The following is an 18529-nucleotide window of genomic DNA, read 5'->3' as shown; positions in this document are numbered from 1 at the left end:
ATCTAATAAAATACAGTGGAAACATTATTTGAAAATGAGTAGGTGGTAATGTAAGATTTCAAAAATAATCAATTTAAAAATAAGTTGTTTAAATTTCTACAATTGGCTTGCTTTATCAATGGTAAGTTTGGTTTGCTTTTCATTTTGGTTTTGCAGTAGAAATTTTGGATATGTGAACAGAATAACGACGCTACGTCGCCATAGGATCATCGTATTTTTTTATGCGATAGTTGAAGGACCGGCAATCAATACGAGCTACTTTCTATCCCAAAACAATACATTGTTATATTCCATTGGGAAAATTCTTATTTCTAAACGACAAAACTAATTTCTTAATAATGCCATGCGAGCCAAACCGCGGGTAAAAGCTAGTCTTTTATATTCATCGAGACAGTCTTAATACGAAATGTGGCGGTCATAACAGATTTATTAAATGTCAAAATTAATAATTTATTTTTAAATTAACCTATTGTTGTTACACATTGAATTATACTACATCATTGGCCGAAATCTGTAATTCAATTCGGGAACAATCAGGGAGCCCTTAGTTTTTAATCTTGTGTTGTGAGTGTGGGAAACTCTTTTTTTATATTCCGGACCAGCAAAGTGATTTACAATCAATTTGTAGTCACAAAGCTGTTTTACCAGCAGGACATTACAGAATTTAAAATATACACCTTCGCCCATATGTTTCACCTTACGGATTATGCTATCCGGTACAAATCTCCTTTAATCTAGTTTTACAGGACTATGTTACATAATGGAAGAATGGTTAACGTTAAATTTATATATTCCAGTCAACAAATAACGACTTATGCAAAATAAGATTTGAACACTACACAGTCCTCCTTAGAACAGGTTACTCTTGTGAGGAAGGACTATTCTATATAATAATTTTTCATATACCTAGTAGATATAATATTAATTAAAAACAATTTTAAAGAAAAAACAGTCCATAATATTTCACAGCAGTGTTGGCAAAGTACAGTTTTATTTTGTGTATTAAAAAAGTTAAATATCAATCAGTGTTCATCCCGATAACCTATCAATACTAAATGTATGAACATAGTGGTGAGCGTATTGCGGCGCGGCGCGGGCGCGGTTAACTCAAACATATGGTATAAAAAAAATTATAACTTATAACAAGCTAAGAGTAATAATACGCCACTGGCTAATAGAGTCACCCATATGGATACAAACCGTTCTATAATTATCAACCACGAAGTTAGCTACAGTTTACAGCAATACAACGGGCTGTAGGTACTCGGGTCGAGAATAGGGTAATATCACATACGAAAATCGATAAAAACATGGATTTAGAAAAATTAATTGTATTTTCAAAATCAATATGAATACTTATTCTGGAGAAATATTTTCATTCATATTTTAAAAAATATGCCCTTCAAAAAGCGACATGTTTGGCCCTTACAATCGTGACGTCAAGATTCGTTCTGTTCTATTTGAATTTAAACGGTTCAAAAATCTTGACGTATTTGGTAGCGTGGCCAAGCAATGAACCGTTTTCGCGGGAATTTAATAGTATAAATTTAAAAAATATATTTTGCTTATTATAGTACAATTACTCGTCAGTATATCATAGACCCATATTGATCGAAAATTGTAAAAAAAAAAAATATTTCCCTATTGCTTGCACAAACTGAAACCGTCTGTTACACGTTTGTCATTTTAAACTAAAATTTAAATCAAAAGTTTTTAACCCTTTTGTTCTTAACAATAGTGCCAAAGGGCTGCTCTAGCGAATTATTACTCTGAGGTAACAAGCATGTTGTCCATAGTGATCCGCGCAGGCGCGGCAAGACGCCGCGTACCGCTTGCCCGCGCCGCGCCGCAAAACGCTCGCCACTATGGCTAGGCAGTAATAGTTTGTCATCGGGTGCACGACATTAGAAATCCACACATAATAGCCTACCGAGTAATCGCTAATATTGCCAATACTGCAGACGATTTTCCATTTTGACATAATGGTGTCTATGGGCATAGAATTAAGAATAGTCCAGAAGGAGCGTAGAATCATATTTAAATACATCGGACTGTGTCCAATAATTCCCCCACTATGCCCTCCTTTCGCCGGGCGCATTCGTGAGGTCGCAGCGTAATATTGCTTGATGGGAAAAAAAACATAACACAAATGTAAGGTTAAAAAAAAGCAATCTGTTCATTTCTCTAAAATTTTATTGTTCACGCGGAAATATTGATTGACACAACATAGTAGATAAGTAAAGGGACTATTCTTAATTCTGTGTCTATGGGTTATTTGTGGTTTAGAGTAAGTTATCGGTGTCGTCATGACGATAAACAATAACGATTTAATCGCAAACAATACATTAATCCAATTTAGTAATTGTAGAAAATTTCATTGTTTTTAACGCCGTAAAAAACGTGCCTTCCCATGTGATAACATCTTATTGTTTCCAATCATTAAGGACGTTTTGACATTGTTTTGTTACCAAAGTATCATTTTGGCATACCTACACAAAGGTGTTATTACATAATTAATCTAAAATGTATCACAAGAGACTTAGGAATAATATAAACAGCTGGGGAAGCGTGGAATATAATGTTCCATTGAGAATATCCGATAATGAGACCAGAACATCGTACAGCATAGGCCACAGGCATATACCCGCTCCGGAGAAGTACTTTGATTGCGTGAGTAACATTTTTTACATTTCCATTATGTTTTGCAATATTATGACAGTAATTTAAATTGCAACACGAGCTGTGAATGGCCATGATCATATTTTTTTTCTGAATCGAGATTATTTTTGATTAAATGCACGCCAGCAAAAATACACACACATTTCAAATCTGAAATAGGGCAATGTGTTATTGTTTTGTTATTTTCATGCTGGTAATATTTTTTAACAATTTGTTCGTGTCTAGGCTGATAAAGAATACATACATACATAAAAGAGACATTTTAAACTGCACATTGCATTTATACGGAAAATTTATTCATGTTGTTGATTATTTGGAATAGTTGCTTATATATCTTATATATCTTGAGTGGTTTATGATATGTATTTGTACCGCATGTAATATATGTGTGTGTGTATGTTTTATATATGCATGTAGATGTGTGTATGCATGTGTGTATATGTATGCGTTTATAAGTGTGCATAGATGACTCGGAGCGTGCATTCGGTATTTTTATTTTTTACAATTACCTCGATGGAAAACCTAAATGTTAACAATTATTCGTTTCTCACTCGAGTTTTTTATCTATTTTTTTTTGTCACAATTAATGTTTACATCTTTTACTTCATCATCATTCCCTTTCCGCACCTAATGGTGCATAGGGCACTTAATTTTTACACCAATCGCAGCGTTTATTGATCATTTCTGTTAAATGGAGGTAAGATGATCAGTCTTACGCTTCAGGTACCAGTCCAGGCACTATGAAATATTCTGGTTTGAAAACACCCTTTTAAATAAATATTTTATATCAACCATCTACATGGTTTCCATCTACATATCTACATATTCCATCTACATATTCCCTTCGGAATAGAACCCGAGACCTCTTGAATGGTAGGTAAACGCGCTGACCATTACACCACGAGGCCGAAAAATTAATTGGTCTTTTCATGTTAGAAAACCTTTGTTTTTAATACTTATTACGTATGACTGTGTGTTTTCTGAATAAAAAAAATTCAGTTCAGTGTGAGAAATAGAGCCAGAACTCTGGACGAGTTCTTGGACTCGATGGTTTTAAATTTAAAAAATGTTGATATTTGTAATTTTTTTTATATTTGAGGACAAATAATGTTAATTGAGTATCTTTTTTGATTTATAATATTTATGTACATTTTTTAACCTCTAAAGAAAGCTATTACCGTAATCGGGTTGTGGTCCTGTGGCTAATGTCTCGAACTCACGGACCAAAGGTCTGTGGTTCGAATCCTATTCTACCCCAACTTGATTCCCATTTTCTAATAGTGGGTTATTTACAACTCGTTGAAAATGGCCCTAAAAATTAAAAATTTGGGTAAATCATAAGACCGCGAATATTTTTTTTTTTTAAAAGAGGGTATTTTTTTTTAAATGCCAGGTATTTATGGCTAAATACCTCATAAATGTGTTATTAAGTAATTTGAATTATTTTATTAGGATACGCTTAGTCATAAGGAGTAAGTTTAAATTCTTAATGATAAAACAAAATAATTATGTACTGTGTTTTCCTTGCTAATTTACCCGATCCAGTAATTACGAAAAAAATTGATGTATTTTAGTTATGAACACAAATGTAATAAATTACCTTTAATATAAGGTGAAAATGTTTAAAAGGGCTATAAAAAATAGATAGTGGAGCTAGGTAGAAGTAAAATAGATTGTCTCATTCGCCCAAACCAATATTGAATCAACTGCTCCACAAGTGTATAGCTTATGTTAGGTTTTTGTTATTTTTATTGCGCGTTTTGTGATATTAATAATATAGATGTACGTATAAACCTAGTTTTTAAAACTGTCTGAATATTTTGTTGATTATCTCTGTTTATTAAGGTAGTATTCTTTGTTTATTCTCAAATGTAAAAACATTTAAAAAAAAGTATATTGTTAAGTGTCCTCGGCACGGGTAACCCTAGTGAGATCACATTATTTTTATTATTGATTATATAGTTTGAAAGAGTAAAATATGAAAAAATAAATAAATAAAAAATAATATAATAACCCTTATGTAAAGAGATCCGTATTTTACCGGAAAACCCCGTCATTATGAATATAAAGAGCAAAATCTTAATCTATCGTCATTGGAGAGACGTAGAACTGAGATGGACCTTATATGCATTTTCAAAATACTTAATGCTATAAGTGATGTCCCATCTCTGTCGCAATCAATTTCTTTTCATGTTCCCAACCGTGTCACCAGAAGTCAAAATCTGCTATTTATTAAATCTTCTAAGAGCAACTTTAGTTTTTATGCCCCAATGTCCAGAATGTGCAGATTAGTCAACTCATCACACGACTTGATCTCTTCGCGACTAATCAGTGTGGGATGAAGTTAGATTGGCATGGTTTAGCTCCAAGTCTTATGTCTTTCGTTTTTATGAATATATTGTATACCATTATTGTTTTATCCCTTGTTTGTCTTCGCTACATAGTTTAATGTTCTTTTTGTTCAGTTTCTTGCATTTATGTTTCTTCATGTAACTGTTGTAATTGGCTTAGGCCGTATATATAATAAATAAATAAACAAATAAGCATAGAGCATGGTTGTCAATTCGGACGTTTAAAAAGTACTGAACTTCTTGTGCATGTATTATGATAAATTATTATTAATACCTGAATAAGTCAATGTTTCAGATAAAATGCGACAAGGGTCTGACTCCTAAGATAGACTTGGAAAGGAAAGTTGACATCAAATATGAGTCGTACAAGACCACCTACCAAAACCATGAAAACTTCATGAAGACACTGGTGTCAAGTTCCAAGTGCACTGTCCCGGGGTTGGCCGAGAAAACGCGCTACATGACTTCTGTGGAGGCAATGGTAAACTAACCTTATCATAATACTTTCAATTAGATTGCCAATATAGAACGAATGGATGACGAAAGAATGGGATGACCTTAGAGTAATAACACGCCACTGGCTAGAGTCCCCCATACGGAGAAAAACCATTATATGATTGTTAACTTACGAAGTTAGCTACATATTACAGCAATACAACGGGACGTACTGGTGGTTTAACTTAACCTGGCGCGTTCAGAAAACTAACACTAACGCATTTAAAATCTACAGGATGTTGATTAAAAAAAAAAATTAAAATTTAACCAAATGTGCTATCTTTTTTTTCAAAATTCGGTGTAGGGTTAGAGGGTTGTGAATATGAAAAATAAATACAATGGGTTAAGAAAATGTAATATTAATTTACTAATATACTTTGTTTCATTATTTTATATTTTCAAATATTTTTTTTAAATGTTGCATTTTACCAATAATAGTCCTTCCAAGAACAAGGGGCAATATAAATTTGAAAAAATGTAATTTTTATATTCAATTACTCTAGAACTAGAATGCGAAATTGTGTAGATTGTTTTAAATATATAAATAACAAGATTTATTGTTTATCAATAAGTGTGTATGCATATTTTCTCCGATTTAATTTGAAATGTGCATTTTAATTAAATTCTATTACTTATTATTATGTTGAACACAAAATATTTAAAAAAAAAAAATTTAAGATGGAGAGTGGAGTAAAAGGAAAAAGAGGCCCCCTTTTATCTCTTTCCCATGCATCTTACAAAGGAGATGGACCACACCACTCCATCACGGTTTCAGTGCCTGGAATGAACTCAGATGTAAGTAGTTATTTTAAATCTTGCTCTACACGTATTTCGAATTTTCTAGACATTTTTAAAAACTAAAATTTTCACCGGGCGACTAGTAATATTAGGATATCTTCACAAATCGGAAAAAAACAAGTTATTAAAATAATTTATTTATTTTATGTTGTACGGTAATTCAACAAAGATACATACTCGTACTAGAAAACACAACATTTGAAGGTATTCGTCGATGCAATTTCACATGCATATGTCTTTATCTCAGAGTAATAATGCGTAACCTAGAGAGGAGCCTAAACGTAGGAAAACCATTCTATGACTATTGGATATTATGTTAGCTACAGTTCGCAGCAAAACAATGGGCCGTACTCGGGTCGAGAATTGCCAAATGGATATTAATTTACATTGTTATTACTTTTAAATATGCACCGGTGTATTTATCATTGCAGGGTTATTCCAATCTATTTTTCTCTAATTTGCCTAAATTTATTTTATAAAACGGAAAATACATGTTTGTGTTTATTTTTTATTTATTTATTCATTTTATTCGTAACATATTCATGTTATATTTATTGAGACATAAATCCCAACTCTATTGAACCAAAGTCCTGTGTTGAGTTTGTTTTTTTGTCCGTCACATCCCCGGAATGGCGAGTCGTAGCGGCCTGAATTTGACTCATTTAAGATGCGATTTCAAGGTTAACGTTGCTATTTTCAAGTAAAATTTTAATCGACCTCTACTCGATAAAAACTCAAGCTTTATATGGATGCCTAGTGCGGCCCTAACATATTGCCCATAATCAACTGTCATTATCAACAGTAAACATACTTTGATTCACAAATTTATCTCCTAAATTGAGAAAAAATAGTATCTGAAGTAAATATGTTGATATAAGGAAAGTTTTTAAGCAACATAATACACGTGTCGGGACAATAAATGCCAAAAATCAATGTAAATCATGGGAAAATATTCGGAATCAATTACCTGTGAAAACTGACTACTTTAACACATTTGACGCTCCTACTGCTGCAACCAAACATACTGCAATTCACCATAGTCGATTTTTATTTATTATAACGTAAATATCCAAGTTATTTACGAACAAAGCCAAGCAAAGCTACAAAAGCATCCGATCGAACCGTTATGTTTATGTTGTCAAATAAAACAAAATGGCCACCAATTGGTTGCTAACCAACATCGCTTGCGTTCTATGAAACATAGTGATAAGGGCTTCTCTTTAGGTTACGCATTATTACTCTGAGGTCTCTATATAAGGTATATTGTGGTGCCTCAAAAGTAGGTACCGTCAACCGTCAAGCATAGACAACAAACACGACAGGTTGGCAACCCAAAGGATTAGTGACGTCGGTAAGCACCGACGCAATACGAAAGCACCGACGCCGACGCACCGATCTGCTTATAAATTTGTGGCTGGCAGAACTGGCATACGTGCTGGCACATGCGCCGGTGCGCAATCCGCCTTTTATCGGTTTTTCAACACAGGTCAAAGGGCGCTTGCGGAACGGCGGTGAATGCGTCCATGCGTTGGCCCAGCCGAATAATGGAGAGACGCTCATTATTTTACAAAAAAATAGTCAATAATTTATTCTCCTTTATTCGCTCGATTAAACGCGAACAGAAGGACGTGTCGAAAATGCTTACTTTTGTCTACTTGACATTTCATTGTAAGGACTTTTAATAATAAAAAATAATACATGTAACGTAAAAGTACAATACCTTGTAGAGCAGAAAATTTTCTTTAACTTTAACCATTTAGTTAGACTTTTTTGTTATTTTTTTAATTTGAAAAAAACCGACAAAACTTATGTTGACACCTAATATTTTCCGTCTTTTTTTCAAGATACCAGCGGTGGCGACAGTAAACGAAGTTCGGATTCCTGCCGGATCCAAAGGAGTCATCAGACACCTGGACCCTTACCTGTCCACTTACTTGATGGAATATGGAATTTCTCCAGACGCCTCTTCCCCGCCTTCTACGAAGGACACAATCACCTTTTACACAGAACGAGCCAAACGAAAAGTTAGTTGACAATCTATTTTGACGAGTACTGCTTTTATACGTAGAAGTATGTAATAATTCAGTTAATACCATTGGTATATATTATACGTGTAGGATTTTGGTTGATGAGGGTTGATGGAGCTCCTACCCCTGTTAGATTTTGACAGAAGACACGAGGTTGCTGTTTAATGCGTATTTATTAAATGGTGAATAAATAATGAATGACTGACTGATTGACTGTGCGTTACCACGCCCTGTAGTCTCTTTATAGGCCACGTTCTTTTGTTCTTCATTTCTCCATGGGGTGAATGTACTACAGAACTTGGTATGTGCCACACTGTTAGACTTGCATAATATGTTGTATTGCATTCAATAGAAAACGCTGACTTGCTTAATCGGTCGTTGCACTGTAATTTCAGGCGAAATTATTTAGCACGTGTGTATGTCATCGATCGTGGACTGAACCCCACATATGTGTACACTAGATACTGCACTAAGCTTGTGTTCCATTCAACTGAGGTTCCGGAACTTATCTTGTATTTGGTGGGAAATTGTATTTTCCGCGCAGCGGTCAGTAAATGTGAAGCAGCGTAAAAAGGCGTGACATACAGCTTTGAATTCACAGTAAACTGGCATAGACAGTTAGGCTTTTTTACTCTACCACGGGTTTTGGTACGGCAATGTTGATGCAGCACGATGCGACAACGCTCATTTTTAGAACACAATTTGAACCTATCATTCTATGAACAATTATCTCTATTTAATTTTAAATCATCATAAATCCCTTTCCGCACGCACCTTATGGGCACTACATCGATACACCAATCGTAGGGTAACTAAATTTTTTTTTGTTACATGAAGGTAATATTATTAGTCTTAAGCTTCAGGTCCCGGTCCAAGGACTATTAAAGATTCTCGTGTAAAAACACCTTTTTAAATCAATATTTCATGTGGGGACTCACGTCTGTTACGTTAGTGATTAATACATTAATTTTTACCATGACAAGCCGGTTTCGTGGTTTAGGTTTCATTATTTTTCCTTTTATATTTTCTGTTCATGTTTACCTTCTTATGAGTATGTACTAAATGGTTTAAATTGTTATTCGTCTTGTTTGGTGCGAGTAATTAATTTATTTTTGTATAAAATGTCTGCCATGAATCTGTTTTTTTAAAATTTGTTAACAGACTAACAAACTACATTTTTTTTTCAAACTATTTTTATTTATCGTATTATCATCGCTGCTAGTTTTGTAAGTTTTCAATTCAGTTTTCAGTCATTAGTTCTCTTCTGTGAGTTGTCCTGATTGGTAGGTTGTCTTCTCATTAACCAGAAATCTATCACAACACTCTATCGTTGCTGGATTCACAAGCACTTGTGACGTTATTCAAAGTAGTCTATTTAAAAAAAAAACATTTTTATGTTTTTTTTCATACATTTTCGAGAAACTTCGCCGTTCAATTAAACGCTCTAATTTTTACCGCGTGTGAGAATACACTTTTTATATTCGATTTCCAGTAGCACTGAACTAGATAATAATTTTTTTTGTAATGATTACTTCTAAATTATTTTACCGTTAATCTCACTTTTGAAAAACAAATTAAAAACACAAAGCTTTCCAAAATAGGTACTTAAACTCAAATACGCTAGTAAATTTCGTCATTTCATGACCTGAGTAAAGGGTATTTTGCCCGGTTTCGGGAACTCGGGAATACCCGGGAAAATCATATATCCCGATCCCGGAATTTTTTTGTCGAGAATTTCCGTAATTCGAGAAAAAAACATCAACGCACGAAAAACTGACATAATCAGCCAAGCAGTCACTATTTTCGCGGTTATTTCCGTTGCAGACATAACCCGATTCCGACGGTTCTCAAAGGGGGGTTTAATTTAGAAGAAGGAAGCTATAAATAAAACTCTTAAGGAAGTTTCAAAAACGCGACCACGCTTATTAAAATTAAACAAAGATTTCAGATTTCCGGAAAACAAACTCCGTATTTGGAGTTGCTTTACAAAGCTTTGTTATCAGTGAAACCAACTCCCACAGAGACTGAAAGAGTTTTTTTAGTGGCAGCAATTTCGCTACTAAAATTTGACGTCGGCTTTCCGATTAGGCGTTAAATGATTTAACAAGACTAAATATTATGCGACATAATAAGCAAACGATTTCGTAGACTATTACTAGAGTTTTCTATGTTTTAAGTAATATTGTTTTTTTTTCCATCCGTACAACCTTTTGGGCGTCCGCGGGGCCTCTTTAAAAGGTCATAACTAAAAATGCAGTTTTCGTAGAATCTTGATTCCCAGGAAAGGCCAAAATTTCGTTTTTTCATTCCCGGGTCCCGGGATCGTAAAAGATCCGATAACTAAGAAACCCTACCTGAGTAGTTGAGTTATTTATTTTTTTATTTATTAATCTACCTACGATAATAATTATTATAACATACGACGCCGTTTGTTTAACCCAAATTATGTATTTAATCTAGATGAAAACTGGAGCCCAGAAAATGGATGTTGGAATACCGAAAATGTTACTCAAAGAACATATGGACAAGGTTGTTCGTAGGCCGTTTAAATGGTGCAAAAAGTAAGTTGGTTTGAGTTTATTAATGATTTTACAACAAATTAGTCAATAATTCATCGCATCTTCACCGTACACTACGCAAATATCTCGAGCAGCTTTGACTCCTTTAGTCTTTGATTGAACGCGAACTGAAGGGATGTCTAAATGCTCACTTTCTAAATCAAAATGTTCAGGGTAGCGAGTGTTATAGTCGGCATGTTTTGTATCAAAGAGTAGTTGATAATTTTATTATTTTATCACAGCAATGATTTAATTGTATGTATATATTTTAAAAATAAATATTTGGGTTCTTGTGATTGACCTAAATATTTTAATTTTTGCCAATTTTCGACGAGTTTTAAATAACTCACTATTAGAAAATGAGAATCAGGTTAAGGTAGAGTGGCGTTCGAACCTCGGACCTTTGATCCGCATGTCCGCAATACTAGCCACGCGATCGCAACCCTATTCAACCAACTTTACTTCAATTCGAGAAATTATAGTGGCATAATGATCACTATGCCATTGTTATTTCTGAAAACAATTGAAACTAGATGGCACATGTGAATGAACCTTTAAGTTGTGTCTTTGCATTTGTTTTTTGATAGCGCTGGCTGGCGTGTTTTTAATTGCTTTCCTGTAAAAATGAGTTTTTTGAGTTGTGCCACTATTATTACCGGAATGCGATATAAAAATATTATTTATCGATGGCCCAGTTCCGCGAGGCAATAAATAGAAATGACTATTTTTGTGAAATAACTGACCAAAGTTTTAACTTATCTAAATTTATTTGTTTCAACTAATTATTTACATCATCTTAAATGAAGTATACACTTATATATTTATGTGAAATATATACACAATGGTTACTTGTTTGGGAATAAAGTTGTTTTCGCAGATTATCACTCTGTTTTAATTAGTTACTGAGCCGAGAGTTTGTTAAGTTGATTTATATCCATGTGAAAATATCTGTCTAGTAAGAGAAAACCAATATTTTTTAAAGAGTTATACATTTTTTTGTAGAATTGAAAAGGAATCTTTTTTAATATAATGGTAATAGACTCAAAATATAAAGTTTTTGACTTGTCGTTCTATGGAACGAGCCATGGATATATTGTATTAGTTGAATTCAGTATTTTGTTTTTTTTTTCAGTTCACGTTTATCCGAATGTCAAAGAAAATATAGGATCCCCGATTTGATTTCCCGGATATCAAAAAAAGTCAACACAGCTGGAGTCGAATGGGATCCAAATCCTTCTCCATACAAAAAACTAAACATACTGTAGAAAAAATGTTTTCATAATAAATATGTTACTCAGACACAATTTAAATGGATAATATTTAATGTTGTTAATATTTGTTAGCTGTAAATATAAGGTCTGAGCGTTTTTTGCCAAATTAAAACATAATTACCAAAAGTATAACAAAATGGTAACGGTTATACGTCATTATATTGTGAGTTATTGTGTTTGCGTTTGTCCAAATGCTTGCAAACTGGCTGGATTTTCTCCCTAGGGAGTTGTTCATATTTAAATTCGTTGCAACAGAGATGAAAAACATTTTTAAGAAGGGACATGGTAGTCTAGGCATTTACAGGGCGTATGACCTGTCGTTGGCTGGTTTAATTTGCCACTTTACAAAATGTGTACCACTTAAACCAGCCAATTATAGGTCATAAGCCCTGTAAATGCCTATACTCCCATATCCCCTCCTCAAAAATGTTTTCCCTCTCTGTTGCAACAAATTTAAACATGAACAACTCCCTGGGGAGAAAATCCAGCCAGTCTACAAGCAATTGGACATACTCAAAACATTGTTGAATTAACTACCAGGTAAAAGAACAAGTATAAAAATTTGATTTTTTTTTTCAGGCGTTGCCTAGTCGGTTTATTAGTTCAGCCGGATGAATCTCACCCACATGATAAAGGTTTCAGCTCTTTTACTTCACAAAAGTCAACAAACGGAAGAGTTGAGGAAATGTAGATGTTCAAACATAGGCAGAATGGTGAATGATACACAGTGTGTAAAGTGGTCACTTAAACCAGCCAATGATAGGTCATAAGCCCTGTAAATGCCTAGACTCCCATATTCCCTTCTCAAAAATGTTTTCCCTCTCTGTTGCAACAAATTTAAATATTGTGTTTGCTTTTATATTTCAAAGGTGTGTTATTTTATTTTATTACAATTCTTCAAAATGGAATATCAGACAGACGAAAGTGAGCATTTTCGACATCTGTTCGCGTTTTCAAGCTGCCAAAGATTCTCGTGATATTTGCGCCGTGTGTTATGAATTAACAACTGATTTGTAGTCAAATAATTAAGGAGAATGCGTTATTGACTAATTTGTTATATATTTTTTTGTTTTGTCGTCTATTTCTCTGTATTTGGAAAAAAAAACGGACACAACTTATGTTAATACTCAATTTATCGTATTTTCGACGAGTCAACAATCAGTCTGCTAATTAATAATATAAATCTTCAGAATAAAATGCTTTTAAGTCTGAATTACCAATCAAAGGTATTAAATACAAGTAAAAGGAATTAAACTTGATGACCTTCGCTTCATTTAAAACCAGACGGAGATGACTTTACAAAAAGGTTTAAAAGGTGCATATAAACGGCTTTAATTGTATTTCACTGGAGCCTCTTTTTACCCGGGAGTTACTTTCCACCCAGTACCGTGTAAAAAAAGTATATCAAAAATTACAATGCTAGATAGGTATCCTTGTATAAAAATTAACTCGGGATTTAACAAAAATGAAATTATAAAGTTTATATTTGAAGCACTAACTTTGTGGTTATTCATTATTATAAAATAAATAAAACAACTTTGTTTTTAACCATTAATTAGTGGTTAAAAACAAAGTTGTCTAATTTATTTTATAAAAATGAAATTATTTACTGTTGATTGTAATTTATTTTAACTCTTAAAAGGCCATGCTGGAAAAATCTTTTACACTTGGTGATAGCCTTGGTATAACCTCAAGCAAAAGACAGAATATTATGCTGAAGCACTGACATTTGAAAAACAACATATACAATAATAATTAATAATAATTACAGACATTAACAAATTACAACAGGGATAGAGAATACCTTAAAGAAGGTAATATTGAAGTCTAGGCATTTACAGGGCTTATGACCTGTCAATGGCTGGTTTAAGTGGCCACTTTACACACTGTGTAACATTCACCACTTTCACCATCCTTCTTTAAGGTATTCTCCATCCCTGTTGTAATTTGTTAATCTTAACGACTCCCGAGGGGGAGAAATCTAGTATTTTGTCTACAAACATTAGGACAAACTCAAATATTGTAATTAAAGACATTATTATTATTGACAGGCGCCGTGGCGCAGTTGGTTAGACGGCTAACTGTGAAACTGGCGTCGCGGGTTCGATTCCCTCCAGTTGCAAGAAAAAAAATCCAAGAAAGATTTTTTCTCAATTGGTCTGGGTGTTGTGGTGTATTTTTCATTACCTCCTTCCATTTCCTTTATCCCACCTGCTGACAAGCCTCAAAATAGAGGCTTAGCCGGTTATTCCTTTTAAAAAAATCCTTTCCCATAATTTATAAAAATTATAATATAATTTACGCCTGTTAAAGCAAAATAAATAAAAAATATATAAATACGTCTGTAATTTAACTACCGTGCACTACTACTCACTGTAAATAACCGACCGATTAAACGAATATCTTCTTTTGTTTTGTCTCTTTAACGCAAACACCGGCCACAGAACAGCGTTTCTGTCTTCCTTGTTATGAGGTTCTATTTTCGTGCTCTTTCTTGTACAGTAAAACAGATGTAATGTTGTATTGGCATCACTTTCATTCGTGTAATTATTCTTGGCATAGCAAGGATAAATATTTTTTGTCCGTTTAAAGATTACCGAAAATACAACTTCATCATCTAAATAAATAAGATAGATATATCAAGTTTTGCATCCTGTGTAGACTCGTGTTACACCACAGTCACACAAGAATTTAATATATATAAAACGGGACATAAAAATTATTAAAATTAAAGCATTTAATTTTACGGCGAAGATTCTCTAAAGAGATTTTAATAAAACTGAATTACTTTAAATGACGTCACGAGGTCTTCTAAATCAACCAATGATGGAGTGCTGTGATAGATTTCTGGTTTCCGGGAAGCCAATCCACTAATCAGGACAATTAACTAGCGATGATAATACGATAAATAAAAATAAGATTTTCAATATTTTTGCTTAGTTTAATAAACAAATAAAAAAATTATAAAACCACTTGAATAAGTATTTACTCGCAGGTAATAATTTTTCAAAAGTAAAAAAAAGTAAGAGTGGAGATTAATCGGCTTCATGGTGTAGTGGTTAGTGCGTTTACCTGGTAATAAACAAATCCAATAGTTTAAAAATTAATTAATTATAAAACGATAAAAATCAATCCATCCTTTTTTATTTTATCGTGCCGGGTGCATTTTTACTGTGCCAGTGGTGTGAAAACGGCTTATCACAATATTATACGCCAAAGTAAAAGAGCGATGTTGGGCATTCCAATAACGAGTAGGTAGTATGTATTTAATATCTATACCTTAAAGGGCCTCCGTGGTGAAGTGGTTAAGACGCTTGACTCACACACGGAAGGTTACGGGTTCGATTCCTGATGAGAACAAAAAATCCGATGGGATTTTTCTCAAGCCTGGGTGTTCTGAAATGTAATTCACCGCTGTAATTGGGCTTCCGGTCTGTTGTGGTGCAAAAAAAAATATATGGTAGTCTACTTTTTACCGTTTTGAAGTTAAGTATGCAGAAATTATCGCAATACGCTACTTTATATGTGAATAAAACACCGAAGCCCACTTTCGACATATAAATGTTTTTTTTAAGTTAAAATAAAAATCTGAAGTCCACTTTGTTTCAATGCAAAAAACATCAATTGTCCCAGATAAGTTTTTTAAATATTTTATTTATCTATTTTATTTTATTTATTTTACAGAAACACACACTCAACAATGATTAAATGACATAATAAAAATAAGGTTGAAAGACAAACCAGCGAAATTTCTAAATAAAAATCACACATTTTAAATTATTTATGATACAACAAAAGGGTGCACTTGTATGAGAGTAGGTGTAGAGGTGTGTTTGTGTGAATTTGTATGAGCGTAATTGTTCAGGTGTGTGTAAGCGTGAACATCATAACAAAGCAAGTGGGAGCGTATCGCACCAAGATAGAATGATTCGTTTTTAAATAAATTAAAGAGGCGTGTTAAATATATCAACAGATCAACAATAATTTGAGTTTGTCCAAAGTCTGAAATGCTCTTCATCTCTGTTGTAATGTGTTAATATCAATAGATGAAATAAAAGAAGTATAGTTTGAGCGAGAACGATAGAGGAAAGAGTGTTGTGCATAGTTAGTTCTACAGATCGGCAGATGGAATAAATATTTATTTCGTGTCATGCTAAAGGGGAAAATAATTATTATTTTACATTAAATGTTCTTTGTAGATTGAAATTATCTCATTTGGTTAAAAAGTTATGAGGTTTTGGGAATCGCACGAGGACAAAAATTACATTTCGTTCAATGTGACTCCCGTGGTTTATCCTAAGGTACAATTACTATTGCGCATTATTAAATGAATGTAAAAAATGTTTAAAATTTCATTTTCGTACCGTGTTGTTTTAAAACCGTGTAAAAAAACCGCGTAAAAAGAGGTTCCGATGTATTTTTATTAAATGAAAGGTTAATTATGTACATGAGATAATAATTTATTTTAAGCAGGTATGTTCAATTCGTTTCCTATACGATTTTTACATGGCTACATACGAATTACCCACCAATAAATGACGCCAGATTTTACAAAAATAATGTACCTACACGATGCGTCACACAAAAAACAATAATCACAAATACTACTGAATAATGACATCATTTTGGATTAAAAAAGTTAGATTAATTAGAATAAAATAGATTTGAATATTATTTCCTAGCTTGCCGCGAGTCTTCGAATTAATTATTAGCAATCATTTTGTGGTCAAACATAGCAATAAATGTTATAAAATATATGTACACAATCACGTGCAGACTTTTCCATGTCTATCGGTTTCGAAACGTACCCGTCTCTTCGTCAGGACACTAACTAGACCATTCCAAATTCAACTAAACACCTTCACCATAGGAGTTGCAATAAGTGTTAAAATAGATTATTTTATCTTTTTTGTAACGTTGATTTTTACTTTTTTTTGTATTACAGCATGCTTTTTCGGCCTCGTGATGTAATGGTCAGCGCATTTGCCTACCATGCAAGAGGTCTCGGGTTCGATTCCCGACAGGGTTTATATGAAATATTTATTTAATAAGGGTGTTTTCACACTAAAATATTTCATTGTCCCTGGATTGGTACTTAAAGCGCAAAACTGATCATCTTACCTTCATGTAAGAAAAACTATCAAGATATGCTGCGATTGGTGCACCAATGCAGTGCCCTATGCACCATTAGGTGCGGATAGGGAATGATGATGATGATATTTTTGTAGTCGCACATTTTTTTTTTAAAACTACATTTTTTTGGAAAAATTATTATTACTCATTAAAAATATGTTAAATAATATTTACTAACACTGATTTATTAATACTTCAAGCATTTAAAATTACAATTTATTTTTATAATAAAAATCGGGTTGTGGTCCCGTGGCTTGTGTTTCGGACTCACAACTCCATTCAGCTTGACCATTGTCCGTGGTTCGAATCCCACTCTACCCCAACTTGATTTTCATTTTCTAATAGTGAGTTAGTAACAACTCGTTGAAAATGACCCTCAAAATTAAATATTTGTGTTAATCATAAGAACCCAAATATTTCTTTTTCCATAAAAAAATACAAAAAAATGCTTCATATTTAGTGGTCATTAATAAAAAATTCATTAATATCTGTCTCAGAAGAGAAACAAGTGATAGAACAAGATTCTAACCTCGGACATCTATTCCGTGAGTCCATAACGCTACCACGGAACAGCAAGCCGATTCAATTAAACATCGGTTTTTCGATTTCATTAAAATAAATAATAACATTTCTAATCACAAATTCGACCTTAATTGATGCATATTTTATACAGATGAAGAATCCTTTTGAGAAAGGAGCGTGTTTTCATATTCCTTATAATTTATGATTTATCAAGGCGTTTAAAGGGATTTTGTCCTGTCTTTGACCTGTTACTCCTTCTCAAAGGGATTCTCTATCCCTGTTAAAACTAATTAGAACCAATGTTGGATTACTTTCACACCTCTGCCAAGGATCCTCAGAACATTAAACAAAATCTCTTTGAACAGCATCGTCGATGTGTTTCTACAGCAAGGGAAAGCGTTCAAGAGGCAAGCGGTGTTATCACTCCTGCCTTAAAGATGAGACACTTGCCATGTTTGCCTAGATCATGGCTATTACCATAACCTAGATTAATTTTAAATAATTTTTATAATTAGATAAAGTTATAGTTATGTATAGATCAAGTTCAGACAATGTATATCCTATTTATTGTGTATGCAGACAAATGGTAAAATTCCGTATTAAATTTGGTAATGTATCCAAAATAAAACACGTTTACTGGATTTCAATTCTACTTTTTTTTTAATATACAAGAAGGTATATTGTGACGTGTTTCG

General features: G+C 33.2%; 1 protein-coding gene across 2 annotated transcripts; it reads left to right on the top strand.

The window, feature by feature from the left end:
* The first annotated feature begins 2172 nt into the window (after window positions 1–2172).
* Window positions 2173–12218, top strand: LOC148283673 (uncharacterized). 2 transcript variants are annotated; one of them, XM_088243466.1, is made up of 6 exons: window positions 2173–2670; window positions 5326–5511; window positions 6204–6320; window positions 8168–8347; window positions 10811–10911; window positions 12041–12218. In XM_088243466.1, the coding sequence occupies exons 1-6, from the start codon at window positions 2524–2526 to the stop codon at window positions 12171–12173; spliced, it is 864 nt and encodes a 287-aa protein (XP_088099592.1). In that variant the 5' UTR covers window positions 2173–2523; the 3' UTR covers window positions 12174–12218. The 2 variants fall into 2 exon arrangements, with proteins under 2 accessions (XP_088099592.1, XP_088099591.1); XM_088243465.1 differs by having other exon boundaries at window positions 2392–2670; window positions 5314–5511.
* Window positions 12219–18529: the final 6311 nt, after the last annotated feature.

Source organism: Micrasema longulum, unplaced genomic scaffold (genome assembly GCF_059751315.1).
Source record: "Micrasema longulum isolate JH-2025_06_02 unplaced genomic scaffold, ASM5975131v1 h1tg000212l, whole genome shotgun sequence".
NCBI lineage: Eukaryota > Metazoa > Arthropoda > Insecta > Trichoptera > Brachycentridae > Micrasema > Micrasema longulum.
This window is presented reverse-complemented; position numbering and strand designations above follow the sequence as displayed.